Source organism: Periplaneta americana, chromosome 2 (assembly GCF_040183065.1).
Source record: "Periplaneta americana isolate PAMFEO1 chromosome 2, P.americana_PAMFEO1_priV1, whole genome shotgun sequence".
NCBI lineage: Eukaryota > Metazoa > Arthropoda > Insecta > Blattodea > Blattidae > Periplaneta > Periplaneta americana.
The window spans coordinates 11,067,155-11,084,634 of NC_091118.1; the positions used below are offsets into that span (position 1 = coordinate 11,067,155).

General features: G+C 36.7%; 1 protein-coding gene across 1 annotated transcript in view; it reads left to right on the forward strand.

The window, feature by feature from the left end:
- Positions 1-16,744, forward strand: part of LOC138713223 (cytochrome P450 4C1-like) — a 42,626-nt gene extending 25,882 nt beyond the window's left edge. Inside the window, exons 8-13 of the mRNA XM_069845144.1 lie at positions 3,543-3,649; positions 4,040-4,108; positions 5,990-6,158; positions 8,109-8,288; positions 14,084-14,214; positions 16,059-16,744. Of these exons, the coding sequence (XP_069701245.1) occupies positions 3,543-3,649; positions 4,040-4,108; positions 5,990-6,158; positions 8,109-8,288; positions 14,084-14,214; positions 16,059-16,118 (716 nt within the window). The 3' untranslated portion in view covers positions 16,119-16,744. The remainder of the gene's footprint in view (positions 1-3,542; positions 3,650-4,039; positions 4,109-5,989; positions 6,159-8,108; positions 8,289-14,083; positions 14,215-16,058) is intronic.
- The last annotated feature ends 736 nt before the right edge of the window (positions 16,745-17,480 follow it).

The window sequence follows — 17,480 nt, forward strand, 5'->3', positions numbered from 1 at the left end:
CACAATACGCGTACTGCAGTTTAAAGAGAACTGGAACATGGCAAAATCTAAACCCGTGAAGAAATACTACTTCCAAAGGAAATAGTAATATAATTATTTTGTTGTTGAAGACGAAAGAATTGTTTGTTTACTGTGTCCCATGCAATTTATTTCTACTCGTCATTTCAACATTAAACGACATTTAAACAAAATTCATATTCAGAATTATGGAACAGACATAGTTTCGGGTCAGTTCATTATTACGAACTGTATATTGATTACTTACTTACTGACTTTTAAGGAACCCGGAGATTCATTGCCGCCCTCACATAAGCCCGTCATCAGTCCCTATCCTGAGCAGAATAATCCAGTATCTATCATCATATCCCACCTCCCTTAAATCCATTTTTTTATTATCCTCCTATCTACGTCTCGCCCTTCCCAAAGGTCTTTTTCCCTTCGTCCTCCCAACTAATACTCTATATGCATTTCTGGTTTCGCCCATAGTGCTACATGCCCTGCCCATCTCAAACGTCTGGATTTAATGTTCCTAATTATTATGTCAGATGAAGACTACAATGCGTGCAGTTCTGCGTTGTGTAACTTTCTCCATTCTCCTGTAACTTCATCTCTCTTAACCCCAAATATTTCCCTAAGCACCTTATTCTCAAACACCCTTAACCTATGTTCCTCTCTCAAAGTGAGAGTCAAAGTTTCACAGCCATACAGAACAACCGGTAATATAACTGTTTTATAAATTCTAACTTTCAGATGTTTTGACAGCAGACTGGATGACAAAAGCTTCTCAGCCGAATAATAACAGGCGTTTCCCATATTTATTCTGCGTTTAATTTCCTCCCAAGTATCGTTTATATTTGGCCGGAGAGTTCGGCCGGCGTCGTAAATCGGGTCCTGGTTTAGCTCAGCCGGAAAGAGCGCTCGGCGCGCAAAGCTGACAGGTCCTGGGTTCGATTCCCGGTGCCCGAACGAATTTTTCTCAAATAATAGATACCTACATGTTGACTAAATCATAGTCTTGATTATTCAATGAGGACGCACGGACCTCAGATATACAATCCCTGGCAAAATTATTAGACGTACCTTTATTTTGAAACATAATGTTCATGTTATTGTAAGTATTAAATTAATTAATTGCTGTGCACAACAGCTGCTGCAAGTGTTCCTTAACAATAGCAATGATATATGAATATTATTAAAATCTGTTTTCTGAGATGAATGAATTATGAAAAATGAAGATGCATCTAACATTTTGGCCAGGGACTGTATATAAAACTTAAATTCAATATGATTAAACAAGAAACACGTCAATTTAAATGTTGAGGGGGAAGTTTAAAACAGTCTCAATTGGATATTAGGTTTCACTCCCTCATCCCCAGCCACCCCCAATTTTAAATTTCAAATGGCATCCCTATCTCGTGATACTTTGAAAGTCTATTCCAGAGGTCTCCAAAAAGCGTATCGTCATTCGTGCTCTCGATGCTGCCCGCCGAACACAGTGTGCTGTAAGGCTAGAGAAGGGGGAGAGACTCGTACCTCAACAGATGGGAGCGGTCAGTGGGGGATCGCGGCAACGGTCTGCTTGTGTTTACAAGTAATAGCATCAAAAGAATAAGAAATATCATACGTTTGTATATTATTTTGACATACTATGAAGCTGGAGCCCCGTTTGTTGCTATTGACACAAGCCATTGCAAATTCAACCTCTTCGTTCTATGGTGCCTTTCAGTGCCTGGAAAAGATCTTCTCCAGTTGTATTTTGTAATTAAATCTAGAAGACATTCAGACGCAGTAAAATGTTCATTAACTCCTCGGATGAAAATGGCTAGGTGAGCTTTGTCATTTCTATCTGTGCTTTCGTCCAATGCAAGTGAGTAAGCTGCAAACTGGTTAATTGTGGTTTCGACTTCAGATTCAATTACATTTACAATCTTGAAATTCCTTCTCTGAACTGTAATTAGAAACAATTTAATTTTCTTAAACTTTGACTTTGTTCTGGACACAGTATTTTAGCAGCGTTCTGTATGCACGATTTTATAAATGATGCTTCTGTAAAGGGCTTCATTGATTTTCCAATATTCCAAGCTAGAACATAGCTAGCAAGAAGCTTTTTTTTTTTGTTTAAGACTGAGAACACGTGTATAATTTGTGTTTGTATTTTCTTGTTTTACATTTATCAAAATATTTGTAGGCCTAAGCATTTCACCTTAAATTAAACGAAAAACTATAAGTTGTCATGCGGAACTGAGTGCAAAAGTATTGTAATATACTGATTATTATGTATAACCTACAGTTATACAGACGCCCCAAAATAAATTATTTTCATATGTCCAACATGCCTGTAATTGTATGATATTCTTTGTGAAGAGTCGAGTATTGTCGTCGCATGTTGAATTTTAACACATCATTAAGAATTTTCGAACAAATTAAGCATTTCACATTCTCCCCACTGACAAAAAATTTCTCTTCCCTTTCATCCTTGAATGTACTACGTCCATGATTAGAAGACATTGTGAAACGGTGGAACACTCCGACCAACACAATGATAATGGCAGTCCGCCACTGCTCTTCGTTTGCGCATAAACATTGAGTACAGTACAGGTGGGGATGGGTGAGGCGGAGCGCGATCATTACGTACTGGCTTCGGTTCCGTTCAGGGGCTTACTCGCGAGTACGCTTTTGAAGACGTCTGGTCTATTCAATTGTTTATACATCTCATTCATTTTCTTTTCTGCGTCGCCTGGCAACCTGGATTGTTGTTATTCTTTATTAGAGCTGAAGAGAATAAAGCTACAAAGAATATTAAGCATTTTATGTAATAGTTATGTTAGTCTATTAAATTATTTTATAATGTGTACTCCTCAAGAGAGAACAGAAACCATCCTTACTGATTAAATTTAGAAAGTTATACAAAATGAACTGTGTTTTCATCCTACAATCTAGTGACAATAACAATACACGTTGCCAGGCGACGATAGAAAACAAAAGATGCGAAAACAAATTAATGTATGAGATGTATTAACTATTAAACAAAGTTAAGCATCACAAGATAGGGGTGACATTTAAAATTTCAAAGTGGGGGTGGCTGGAGGTGAGAGGGTGAAACTTAATATGCAATTAAGACTGGTTTCGAACTTCAACCTCAATATCTAAATTGAGGTATTCTTCGTTTAATTAAATTCAATTTAAATTTTAAAGTTATTTTCATTGGGAAGTTTTGAAATGGACACTCTGTATTTGTGTGCACGTGCATGGTGTTCTGAGATTCTACGACACTGCTGGACCTCGTTTGAAGGCTAGATCTGCCCTGCTGGCTTGACTGTTCTGGGACTTTCTATCTAGGTCTCGCTTTGCGGAATGCACGATTATTATTACTATTATTATTATTATTATTATTATTATTATTATTATTATTATTATTATTATTATTATTATTATTAGTATTGTTGTTGTTGTTGTTTAACGTGTATTTGTGTTTGCCCAAAATTCCCTGAACAGTGTTGTGGTTCTCGTAGTAACATAGCTTATCTCTGCTCTGTTCTCAGCCCCCAACATGTCGCCCGTAATTCTCAAATTGCTTCAGGAGAAGAAAGAAAAGAACCTTTGCACTGAGCAATATATATATGAAGAACTCAATACTGTAATAGTAGGGGTAAGTAACAACAGGAGCTTCAGTTCATCGTACAATTGTACCTTACTTATTGCTTGTTAATATCAGGATGCTTTGAAAAGTCCGCTTCAAAAATTTAGTATAAGCTACTGAGCAACTTCATAATAAAAATTAATGAAAGTATTGATATCAGTGAAAACTTTCAAGAAGAACAGTAAATGTATCGGTGAAATTGAGATTTATGGTGACATAACCTGCAATAATACTAAGAAAGCATATACTTAGACAATAAGAATGGCCAGGAGGCACATGATGTAAATGATACTGACTTCAAATTTCCAGTCACCACACTATCATTTCTTCACCCCCTTTGGGGGTTAAGAAAGACCGTTCGTTGACTGTTACAGTTAAAGCTTCTTATCTGTATTTCAGGGGTCGGATACTACTGCCACTGCTCTGGCCTTCACAGCTTGGCTGTTGTCCAGACATCCACACATCCAGGTCAGTACTAGCGTTGTGCATTACAGGCGTAATGTTCGGTTCAAGTTTGTCGAGTATGGCGAAGTTCGATATTCGCCAATGTTCGCTCTGCAGGAGGAGGCCTGTCGTGTTTGTTCCATCTTGTTTTAAAAATATTCGCTATCCTTCAGTCCCGCCTGTTCATTGTTAAAGTCCTGTAGAATTTTAGCACATACCTTACTAATAGTTTTTCTTATGAAATTAGAAGAATTTTGTAATGTCTTGGTTGCCTCTCTCACGTTTGAACATTGCAGGACTCTAGTCAGTACCATGCAGTGCATTGTGGTACATTCACACCAATGCCGGAAGCTGGAAATCTCTCTCATGCTATAAGATCATTTGACAAAGCTTTCACGACCATAAAAGTTGTTAACGTGAAGCGAAACTTCTGCTTTGGTGTTACCATGACCAGATTGTGTTACATAAACAAGAAAGCATAATGACTTTTTCAGCACCAAAGAGATGTGCAACATTTCCATCAATCCTTATTATACCACTTACTTACTTACAAATGGCTTTTAAGGAACCCGGAGGTTCATTGCCTCTCTCACGTAAGCCCACCATCGGTCCCTGTCCTGAGCAAGATTAATCCAGTATCTACCATCATATCCCACCTCCCTCAAATACATTTTAATATTATCCTCCAATCTACGTCTCGGCCTCCACAAAGGTCTTTTTCCCTCCGGTCTCCCAACTAACACATTGGTACCGCTCCTACTGCTATTACTGATCGTATTGCTATCAGTATCACGAGAAACATTATTACTGGTACAATTACTATTTACATTAGAACTACTTACTTACTTACTTACTACTTACTGGATTTTAAGGAACCCGGAGGTTCATTGCCGCCCTCACATAAGCCCGCCATTGGTCGCTATCCTGAGCAAGATTAATCCAGTCTCTACCATCATATCCCACCTCCCTCAAATCCATTTTAATATTATCCTCCCATCTACGTCTCGGCTTCCCCAAAGGTCTTTTCCTCTCTACTATTGTTACTAAAATACTACTATTGCTAATATTACTGATATTACTACTAATGCTTCTACAACTACCGATACTAATAAAACTACTATTTCTATTGCTGTAACTAACTACTGGTACCAGTAACACTAACAAAAATATGGCTACTACTGCTAGTACTACTTCTACCTATACAACTACCAACCCTACTACTACTACTACCAATTCCACTACCAACAATACTACTGCTACTACTACTAGTACTAATACTAACGACACCACTACCAACACTTCTACTGCTACTACTACCAATACCACTACCAAAACTACTACTGCTACTATTACTACAACTACTACCAATACCACTACCAACACTACTACTGCTACTATTACTACTACTACTACCAATACCAATACCAACACTACTACTGCTACTATTACTACTACTACTACCAATACCACTACCAACACTACTACTGCTAATATTACTACTACTACCAATACCATTACCAACACTTCTACTGCTATATCTTTCGTACTCAGCGCCCAACTTTCTTGTTCGCATAAATTATATATAAACCTAAACAGCTATTGTTGCGACAGTATGGTCAGGACATGTAGCACGTACGAGTGAATCCAGAAATGCATATAGATTAGTTGGACGACCTGAGGGAAAAAGGTCTTTGGGAAGGCCGAGACGTAGATGGGAGGATAATATTATAATGGATTGGACTGAGGTGGGATATGATGGTAGTGACTGGATTAATCTGGACCGATGGCGGGCTTAAGTGAGAGCGACAATGAACCTCCTGGTTCTCTGATATCCATTTGTAAGTTATAAGTAGGCTAATATTGTTTCTACACTATGAGGAAAATTTGAAAGTAGGTGTATTCCAGGATCGGGTGGTGCAGGAGCTGCAACAGATATTCGGTGATTCCAATCGTCCTGCGACGTACGAAGACTTACAGCAGATGCAGTACCTGGAAATGGTTCTCAAGGAATCTATGAGGATGTATCCCCCTATCCCTTTGGTAGCGAGGACACTCACTCAAGACTATAAGATTGGTAAGTACACCTGATCGTCATCTTCAATTATCCTCTACACGCAACTCGTCTATTTCGCGGCGCATTCTTGTCCACAAATTCCTGTTTATTATTCCTCTGAATCAAACTACTCTGTCTTCAACTCTCTGGTCACAGTGTTTATATTCCGTTAAGGATAACCCTGGAACATTTTTCAAAGAAACATAATTAATGTTATGCTACTTGAGGGACGATTTCTCCAAACATATTTAATTTTAATTGTCAGTTTAAGTAACTTTAATTGACACTTAGAGTGACTATGCATTTCACCAACACAAATTCGGCTTTACGCTCTCATTAAACTACATTATTTTAAGTTAATTGGTCATTATTTTCAAACGAGACGATTATTTTATTTCAATAAAATAGGCAAAAAATATTTGCAATATTTTCTATGCTCCGCCTTCCTCTTAGACTCCACACATGATCCATATACAGGGACATCATTTTATTTTTACTAACGTTTTTAATATTAACCTGGCTATACCTTTGGATTAATGATTGAGACCCGGAAAAACAGTTTGCTACCTCCTTCCACGACTGGAGTTCGATGGTACTGGCGTAAAATACAAACAAATCACTTCACTAGGTATAAGAGGGAAGAAAAGTAGTCCATCCATTTACGTAAAGTAGGAAATATCGCGATTTTGAGTTTGATAATTTTCATTAGGTTTTTGTTTAATCAAAATACAGTACAGTATTAACAATGAGTGTTTTTACTCTCGAACTGAGCTGTCCATGCGAACGTATTCATTAAGCAGTGTATATTATACTGTCTACATCACATTGGCATACAATATACAGAATGAAGTTGAATTGAAAAATAATCATTATATGGATATTTAAACACATTTTTGAAAATGGTGGCCGTTCATCTCGATACAGGCTTCAGATCTTTTGTGCCTATTATCGCACTATAGACTATTGGATCTAATTCCAATTACCAGTTTCGTACTTCATACTTAGTAACTCATGTTGAAATAATTCTGTACCTACTCTATAAAAGAGTACCTTACGTACTGTAAATTCAGTCTTCATTTCTGCCCGACCTGCACAGATAAAATTAATCAGACATGCTATCTACTGTCCGTCCAAATGGTTATGTCACAGGATCGTAGAAAGGGGGGGGATCACGTGACAGTTAATTACTTAACGAGGCCCTTTCTTTAAGTTATTTTAAACTATTGTATACTATTACGTAGACGTCTAATTAATTCCTAACAGAAATTAATATTTTCAGAAAAGAGTTAAGAAAGCCCAGCCACTAGTCTTTACAGTGGAGCGAGCAGAAGCAGGTGGGGGAAATCGGGATGCGACGTAGGCAAACGGACGACAGTACCTGTGCGAAAATATGATTCAATATTGGAAGCTTTCGTCACTGGAAAACGCGAACATATTTCTGAAACGTACTATAATCACTAACTCAGTACTGCGGCCTTGGTTCTGTGTGGAGTTCGTTAGTAGAAGGGGTGGGAGTGAAGTACATTAAAAAAATCAGGTACAATAAAAGTTGAAGTAAAAATAAAATGATGTCCCTGTATATGTATTAATGTCATCTGAAATGTTTTTCTGCCCCTAACTTTTCTCCCGTTCACCATTCCTTCTAAAGCATCCTTAAATAGGCAGTTTCTTCTTAGCCAGTTACCCCGCCAATTCTTTTTTCTTTCCTGATCAGTTTCAGCATCATTCTTTCTTCACCCACTCTTTCCAACACAGCTTCATTTCTTATTCTGTCTGTTCATTTCACAGCTTCATTCTTCTCCGTATCCATATTTCAATTGCTACTAGTCGTTTCTCTTTACTTCGTTGTAATCTCCATATTATTATTATTATTATTATTACTATTATTATTATTATTATTATTATTATTATTATTATTATTATTATAAATCAATAACATACTTATCAAACAATATTTCTGCATTTTTACAGGGGACCACGTGATCCCTGCTGGAGCCAATTTAATATTTTTTATTAAAGGAATACAGAACGACCCAAGGTACTTCCCAGAGCCTGACAAGTTCGACCCCGATCGTTTTCTGCCGGAAAATACGAAGGACAGAGACCCTCTCTCCTATATTCCCTTCAGTTATGGACCGAGAATGTGTGTGGGTACGTTCTTTAACGTATTATGTAGCATATTCACTGAAATTAAATTATTGTGAGATAAAAAGACGTCGTTGAAAAAAGTATTACAATACAGGGTGTTTCAAAAATACGGGGCATAATTTCAGGTATGTATTTCCCACATGTAGACAATGAAAATAGTTCATTACAACATGTGTCCGGAAATGCTTTATTTCCGAGTTATGGCCTTCACAACATTGAAATTCACCGAAACGTTTTTCTTTCCGCAGGTCGTTGCCGTCAAAGGAGACATTAAGAGGGCACTCTGACAGTTCATTCCGAGGCGAAGGTTACATTCAGTGTTGTGTAGGCGTTAGACTGTGCGACATGTATTCAAATCAAGAGCTGGCAGAGATACACTTCATGTACGGTAAGGCGGAAGGCAATGCTGCGCTGGCTCGTCGTTTGTACCAGGAGAGGTACCCACAGCGACAATGTCCAGATCGGAAGACATTTGTACGTCTCCATTACCGTCTGTGCGAGTATGGAAAATTTAACTCTCCTGGTTTTGGGAAGGGGACGACCAAGATCTACAACTCCAGAAGTACAGGAGGAGATTCTGGAGGCTGTGAACATGACTCCTTCTATCAGCACACGAAGGGTAGCGTTGCAAGTCAATGTTCCTCATACGACTGTCTGGAGACTGTTGAAAGAGTATCAATTGTATCCTTATCATTTGCAACGTGTACAGGCCCTGTCACCAGCAGATTACCCTGCACGAGTTAGGTTCTGTCAGTGGTTCTTGCAGCAGTGTGGTGTAAATCCGAACTTTCCTGCCTTAGTATTATTTACAGATGAAGCACAGTTCACACGAGATGGCATAACAAATTTCCACAATCAGCATGTATGGGCGTATGAAAACCTACGTGCAACTGTTCCATCTCATCACCAAGTGCGGTTCTCCCTCAACATGTGGGCCGGTATCATTGGTGATCGATTAGTTGGACGCCATGTACTTGTAAATAGCCTTACGGGGCAGGCGTACACAAACTTCCTGGAAAACACCATACCTCATGTTTTAGAAGACACTCCACTGATCAATCGTCAACACATTCACTTCTTGCATGATGGCGCTCCTGCACACTTCAGTCGTACGGCTCGCCGGTACTTGGATCGAAGGTTTCCTGATCGATGGATAGGTAGAGGTGGCCCAATTGCTTGGCCTTCACGCTCACCTGATCTGAACCCTCTCGATTTCAACTTGTTGGGCCATTTAAAATCATTGGTTTATTCGTCTCCGGTGCCTGATTTGGAATCACTTCGGAATCGAATTGTGGCATGTTCTGAGGACATACGCAATACTCCTGGAGTTTGGGATCGTGTTCGAAGGTCAGTGAGACATCGATGTGAGGTCTGTATTCAAGCAGGAGGTGGACATTTTGAACATCTTCTGTAATGACAACGACCTGCGGAAAGAAAAACGTTCCGGTGAATTTCAATGTTGTGAAGGCCATAACTCTGAAATGAAGCATTTCCGGACACATGTTGTAATGAACTATTTTGATTGTCTACATGTGGGAAATACATACCTGAAATTATGCCCCGTATTTTTAAACACCCTGTATAAATTAGGTGTACATTGGATTCCCATGTGTAATGGATGTGAAAATTGGGCACTATTAACAGTTTTTGTCACAACAAAGGTTAAGGCATATAGTTCACAGTTTATACCGAATAGGGCAGTGATGTCAAGCCCAAATGATGGACACGTGATGGACTGTGAAAAGAATAGGAACAGAAAGTAGCTTGAAAACCTAGTTGGACTGGTACAGATGATGTGCTAGTACTCAAAGTAATCGAATTAAGCCTCTAGACCAGACTTGCTCACATCGGGAATTTTTTAATTTGGGCGCCCGAGCATTTGGTGGGCGGGAGCTGGAAACCTGTTGCGAACTTAACAAACAGTGTCGCGCATTCAAGCGTAGCGTAACCAATATGTAACATTGCTGGCGGTTTATATGTTTAGTTACGGGGGCTGGGCACATTACGTGATTCTGAGAAATGAGCGCTGTGTGCTTTAAAGACCTTGTCTCGCGAGCGGTGTGACGTATGCATACTGTACGTCATTCAGTGTCGGTGCAGTGGTGACTCTGCAATATGAAGGCGAACTTTGAAGACGGAGCTTCCGCTCATAGACTAAAGCGGACGGCTACTCCTAGTGCTTTTAATGTATCATGGGAGGAGTAGTTATTTTTCGTAGAGGGCAGTGGATTAGCAAAGTGTTTAATTTGTCATAAAACACTCCAACTGATTAAGAGCTTCAATATCCAACGACATTATTCTTTACAACTTGCTACTGAATATGACAAATATGTTGGTAATGAACGCCATAAATTAATACAACTTAAAGAAAATGTTTCTCAGGTACATTATATTAGAGTATCTATTTGATATTTGCATTGCATTATAAGTTATTATACACTTAGTAATATATAATTTTAAATTATACAAGTGTTATGATATATAATATATATCGTGAACTGTAATATACTATACTATGATATATCATAATATTTGTAGAATTTAAAATTATATATTACTAAATGTACTATAATAACTTATAATGCAATATACATATCGAATAGATACTATAATATAATGTACCTGAGAAACATTTTCTTTAAGTTGTATTAATTTATGGTCATATATCATATCATATCATATCATATCATATCATATCATATAATATCATATCATATCATATCATATTATATCATATCATATCATATCATATCATATCATATATCATATCATATATCGCATCGCATCACATTATTTTATATTATATTATATTATATTATATAGGCTATTATACTATAATATATCATATCATATATCATATATATCGTATCATGTCATATATCATATCATATGATATCATATCATATATCGCATCGCATCATTTTATATTATATTATATTATATTACATTACATTATATCATATCATATCATATCATATCATATCATATCATATCATATCATATCATATCATATCATATCGTATAACATCATATCATATCATATCATATCAAATATCATATCATATCGTATAATATCATATCATATCATATCATATCATATCATATCATATCATATCATATCATATCATATCATATCATATCATATCGTCGCGTGAATGCAAGAACTAGGTAACTTGATTTTTCATATTTTGTGACATTGCTTATTTACTTATTTATTGCACTAAGGAATATGTCTCGTTTTCTTTTACCTATTTGTTATATTGGAAAATAGATGTCGCTGGTATCGTTCGATCAGTTACCAAGATCCTGGATTACATTTTGTGCGATTTTTGCTATGCTATAAAAGAGGTAATTAAAAAAAGCAAATTTCGAGTTATCTAGTTCTTGCATTCAGGCAACGATATCATATCATATCATATCATATCATATCATATCATATCATATCATATCATATCATATCATATCATATCATATCACATCATATCATATCATATATCATATCATATATCATATATCATATCATATCATATCATATCATATCATATCACATCATATCATATATCATATCATATCATATTATATCATATCACATCATATCATATATCATATCATATCATATCATATCATATCATATCATATCATATCATATCACATCATATCATATTATATATTAACAGGATAACAATAATCCACTTAGTGAATCGGCTATGAGAATTAGCTACAAAATTTGCCACGAAATTGCAAAGGAATTGAAAACATTCAACGAAGGTGAATTCATCAAGCGATGTTTAATTATATCGGCAGATGAACTCTGTCCACAGCAAGTAGGGGAAGTGGAAGCCATACGCCTGTCTCGTAGAACCGTGGTGAGGAGATTGCAGTATGTGCGTATGGGTTATGTAAATAAGCCTAATGATTTGTGTGTGAGCATAGAGCGAAGTTTATTTCATTAAATTAATAAGAGTGTTATAAAGTCTGTACTGTACAATGGATTGATATAATATTCTTATAAACTATTATGTACTGACAGACTGAATGACTAGAACAACCGTGGCTCTTGTTACATTAATGCAGGGAAGGTAGCTGTAATGCGAGTCCGCCACTGCGTGAGCGTTCTGCTCTGGCTTGGAATTGAAGTGACTTTCGGAGCGAGAGCAGCTCTGGCCCACTAGACTGAGCCGCTCTCATGCCCGGCCCTGTAGTAGGTTATTGATCTTGAAAAGGCGTTTGACAAAGTGGATTGGAATAAAGTGATGGGGATCCTAAAGAAAAGTGTCGTGAATTGGAAACAGAAGAGGCTGGTCAGTAACCTTTATATGAAACGAGTCAAAGTCAGAATAGGAGAAGAAATGTCTGGAGAACGTGAAATAGGGAGAGGAGTACGACAAGGACGCCCTTCATCATCTACCCTGTTCAACATCTACTTGAAGGATTTACTGAAGAACTGTTTTCAGAACATGGGAGGAGTGATAGTAGGAAGAAGAAGAATAAAATGCATAATATTTGCAGACGTTGCTAGCAGAAAACAAGATGAAACTAAGGGATATGCTACTGAAGCTCAATGACAGCTGTGAGCAGTATGGAATGAGGATAAATACCAACAAGACGAAGACCATGGTTATAGGAAGAAAAGTAAGGAAGGTAAACGTACGAATTCCAAATAATGCAATGGAGCAAGTGGACAGCTTCAGATATTTGGGGTGTACAATGAGCAGTAACATGAGCTGCTGCCAGGAAGTCAAAAGTAGGATAGCAATTGCAAAGGAAGCTTTTAATAGAAAAAGAAGCATCTTCTGCGGACCTCTGGAGAAAGATTCAAGGAAGAGCATAGTGAAGTGCTGTGTGTGGAGTGTGGCATTGTATGGGGGGAAAACATGTACATTACGACGAAATGAAGAGAAGCGGATATAAGGATTTGAAATGTGGATATGGAGAAGAATGGAGCATGTGAAATGGACAGACAGAATATAATCTAAAATGTGTTGGAAAGAGTGGGTGAAGAAATAATGATGCTGAAACTAATGAAGAGGAAAATGAATTGACTGGATCACTGGTTGAGAGGAAACCGCCTTCTGAAAGATGTACTGGAAGGATTGGTGGACGGGAGAAGAGTTCGGGGCAGAAGAAGATATCAAATGATACACGACATTAATTAATTTATTTATTTATTGGGTTATTTTACGACGCTGTATCAACATCTAGGTTATTTAGCGTCTGAATGATATGAAGGTGATAATGCAGGTGAAATGAGTCCGGGGTCCAACACCTAAAGTTACCCAGCATTTGCTCGTATTGGGTTGAGGGAAAACCCCGGAAAAAACCTCAACCGGATAACTTGCCCCGACCGGGATTCGAAACCGGGCCACCTGGTTTCACGGCCAGACGCGCTGACCGTTACTCTACAGGTGTGGACTATACGACATAAAGATACGTGGATCATGTGCGGAGACTAAGAGGAAGGCAGGAAGAAAAAAAGAGTGGAGAATGCTGGATATGCAGTGAAAGATCTTTCCTTGAGCAGAACACTATGAATAAATGAATGAATGAATGAATGGATGAATGAATGAATTAATTAATTAAGTAATATATTAACTCCTAAGGAAAGTCGTTGGTCCTCTAAAATATTTGTTTTTGCATATATTTTTATGCATCGCTAATCTTAAAGGATGGTAACTTTTTATGTGGCTTGATGCTGATGATGTAATACAAAATTAAGGACTACTCTATTGTTAATGAAGCGAAATCTGTTGCACGTTACTCAAACCGTCACTATAGGCCTGCTGTATATCTGTTTTCAGCTCAGAAACAAGGGATGGTGATGTTGAAGACTGGAATGTCTGGACTGCTACGACGATACAAGCTACTGCCGGGCACTACACCGCTGTCTCTGGACTACAAAGTGAATCTTACCTCAACCACTGGCATCACTGTAAGACTGGCTGAGCGATGAAATAAGAGACTTCGAAGCGAGGACTCAAACGCTCATGTTGAGGGAAAGGGAGATATATACATCTTGATCACACTACTTTTGACACTATATCACTTCGGAATATAATATATATATATATATATATATATATATATATATATATATACATACATACATACTAGCCGTACCCGTGCGCTCCGCTGCACCCGTTAGAAATAAATATAAAGTAATTACATAATTAAAATAGGACATTTGATCCAGGGAACATTCGTGTTTGATAGAAGGATAAATCGTTTAATATGTTACTTAATTTAAATTGCATCCAAATAATTAAAATGCGATCATTTTGGTCCAGAGACACTCATTTGGTGCAATGACAATTCCTTTAACATGTTTCTTAATTTTTATTACATGCAACCATAGTTCAATGAAGATTGACATCATTTAGATTTAATGTGTAGGCCTATATTTTATTTTACTTGTTATAGGTTTCCATTGAATTATGCTAATAACTTAATTTTAACCCTTGTTTTCTACGTATTCAGTAAATGGCGCTTGGCCCACTATGGTTCTGAACCCTTCATATAACTTAAATTGTGTTATATAATATTACATAATATTATATTATATTATATTATATTATATTATATTATATTATATTATATTATATTATATTATATTATATTATATTATATTATATCAGAAGTTACTGTAATAACAGTATAGCATTATGTCCATCTAGAGAAACTACACTTTACAATGGTGAAATAATAATTAATTATACAAATCGGTTAATTTAGCTTCCGATATTACTTCATACAAACACAGAAACATTATCTGTAGGCTATGTTTAATACTTTTCGAGTGTTGCTGTCCAAGGCCCCCTATAGACGAAGTCATTTGTTTTTTAATTCATTATACGGCCTTAGATGGCAGTTATTTTAATTTTAAAACTCATTTATCTCATTAAATATCAGTCCTATCAAAATTTTTCAAGGCATAAAACTTATCGAAAATTATTTTTAAAGAAACTTTTGTTATGTAACATTTTTCATAAAAATCAATAATAAGGGAGATATTTCGATTTATTTAATTCAGGCCCCCTTATAAGCCCCCTTTTAAATAATGTATTTTGAATGCCATATAGCCTAAAATCTAAGTTACAACGAACTTAATTTATATGCCAATTTTCATCGAAATCCGTTCAGCCATTATCGCGTGAAAAGGTAACAAACATACAGACAGACATACAAACAAAAATGTCAAAAAAGCGATTTTCGGTTTCAGGGTGGTTAATTATATATGGTAGGACCAATTATTTTTGGAAAATCGAAAATTACCAGAAAAATTTCGGCTACAGATTTATTATTAGTATATATATATATATATATGGGAGAGTCGGGTAGCATCGGACAGTGCGTTTCTTTCATCTACCACCATATGGTAGTACCTGAATGACATGGTTATGTTTCTCAATGCGACATCGCAGAAACGTAAACATGTCAATCAGGTACTATCATCGTGTGGTAGATGAAAGAAACTCACTGTCCGATATTACCCGACGTCCGATACTACCCGACTCTCCCCTATATATATATATATATATATATATATATATATATATATATATATATATATATATATATGCTTTCACGTGTTAATGAAGGAAAAGAAGACATAACTCCATATTTAACACTTCTATCAATAAGAAGTTGTCACATTAATGACATGGATCTCACTGTTAAACTTATTAAATCAGGGCTAACAACTTTTACAACTTACACTGTGTTAACTGGTCACTAAGGTAAAGTATCTCTATTGGTATCACCGAATATCTGTTGCAGCTCCTGCACCACCCGAACCTGGAACCACCTACTTTCAAATTCTCCTCATACTGTGACTAATTCATGCAGAAAAAAATATGAACAAGTGAAATCTAACATTCTCGAATGTTTTAACAGTAAGAGTGTAATATAAGTGATTTAGAAGTGATTTGAATTAAATTTATTGTGGTCATAAGAGTTACAATTTTTATAAACTGGATAATCCCTATGTCTGGAAGAGGAACGTGAACTAACCAAGGAAAAGATGGAAAGAGGCCAGATATAGAGACTTCTGTAAACCGTAAGTATAGATGGTATATTCTTCTAATACAGTATTCAGAAAGGTTCACAGGTACGCAATTCGGAATTCATTATTACTAACTCTTATGAGAAATACAGAATATATCTGACTGCCACTTTACCGGAAGAATGGAAAAATAGTGTAATTATTCCCATATATAAAACAGGAAATAAACAGAATGTTGGAAACTACAGAGGGATTAGTATCCTCAACACATGTTATAAGATATTTAGTAGGATTTTAAATGAAAAATTAAAAAAACATGCTGAAACTTTCCTTCTGGAGTGTCAAAATGACTTTAGTAAAGGAAGATCATGTGTAAATCCATTATTTAGTATCAAACTATTGTTAGAAAAAAGAAGAGAATTTAATTTAGAAACCCATACAACTTTATTGAATTTGTGAAAGCTTTTGATAAAGTCCGAAGAGACCTTTTAGTCGACATATTACAAGATAAAAAAATTCCAAATTTGATATTACAAAATACAGGGTGTCCGGGACAAAATTTACCAATAAGAAAGTTTAATAACTCACCAAATAATTGTTGGATGAAAATGCTGTTTGAGGGAATTGACAAAGGGACTTCCAAAGTTTCGAATGACCACTAATAAACTTCTATGTGTGCACCTCTTGTAGCACGACAGATGTCCAGGCGATATTCAAGTTCTTGCCATGTGTTTCGTAACATCTCTGGAGTGACAGTTGCACAAACAGCGACAATTCTCCGACGCAGATCCTCCAAATCTGCCACTACAGTCTTGTACACAATGTCTTTTATGTATCTCCAAAAAAAAGAATTCTAGTGGGGTTAGGTCTGGGGATCTGGGAGGCCATACTGTAGGTCCACCTCGACCAATCCATCGCTGAGGAAAGCATTCATTCAAGTGTTCTGTAACATGTAATGCATAATGAGGCGGAGCTCCGTCTTGTTGGAAAACATATCCTTGTAGAATTTCAACAGCATGTCACTAGCGAAATCATATCGTGCAGGCAAGTCGTTTGGTTTCAACTTTTGAACCAATTGAATCTTGTATGCATGCAGACGTAACCTCTTGTGCAGAACATCGTGGATAGTTGACTTTGGAATTGCAAGTTCCCTGCTGGCACGGCGAACAGACTTACACGGGCTCCGTTGGAAAACT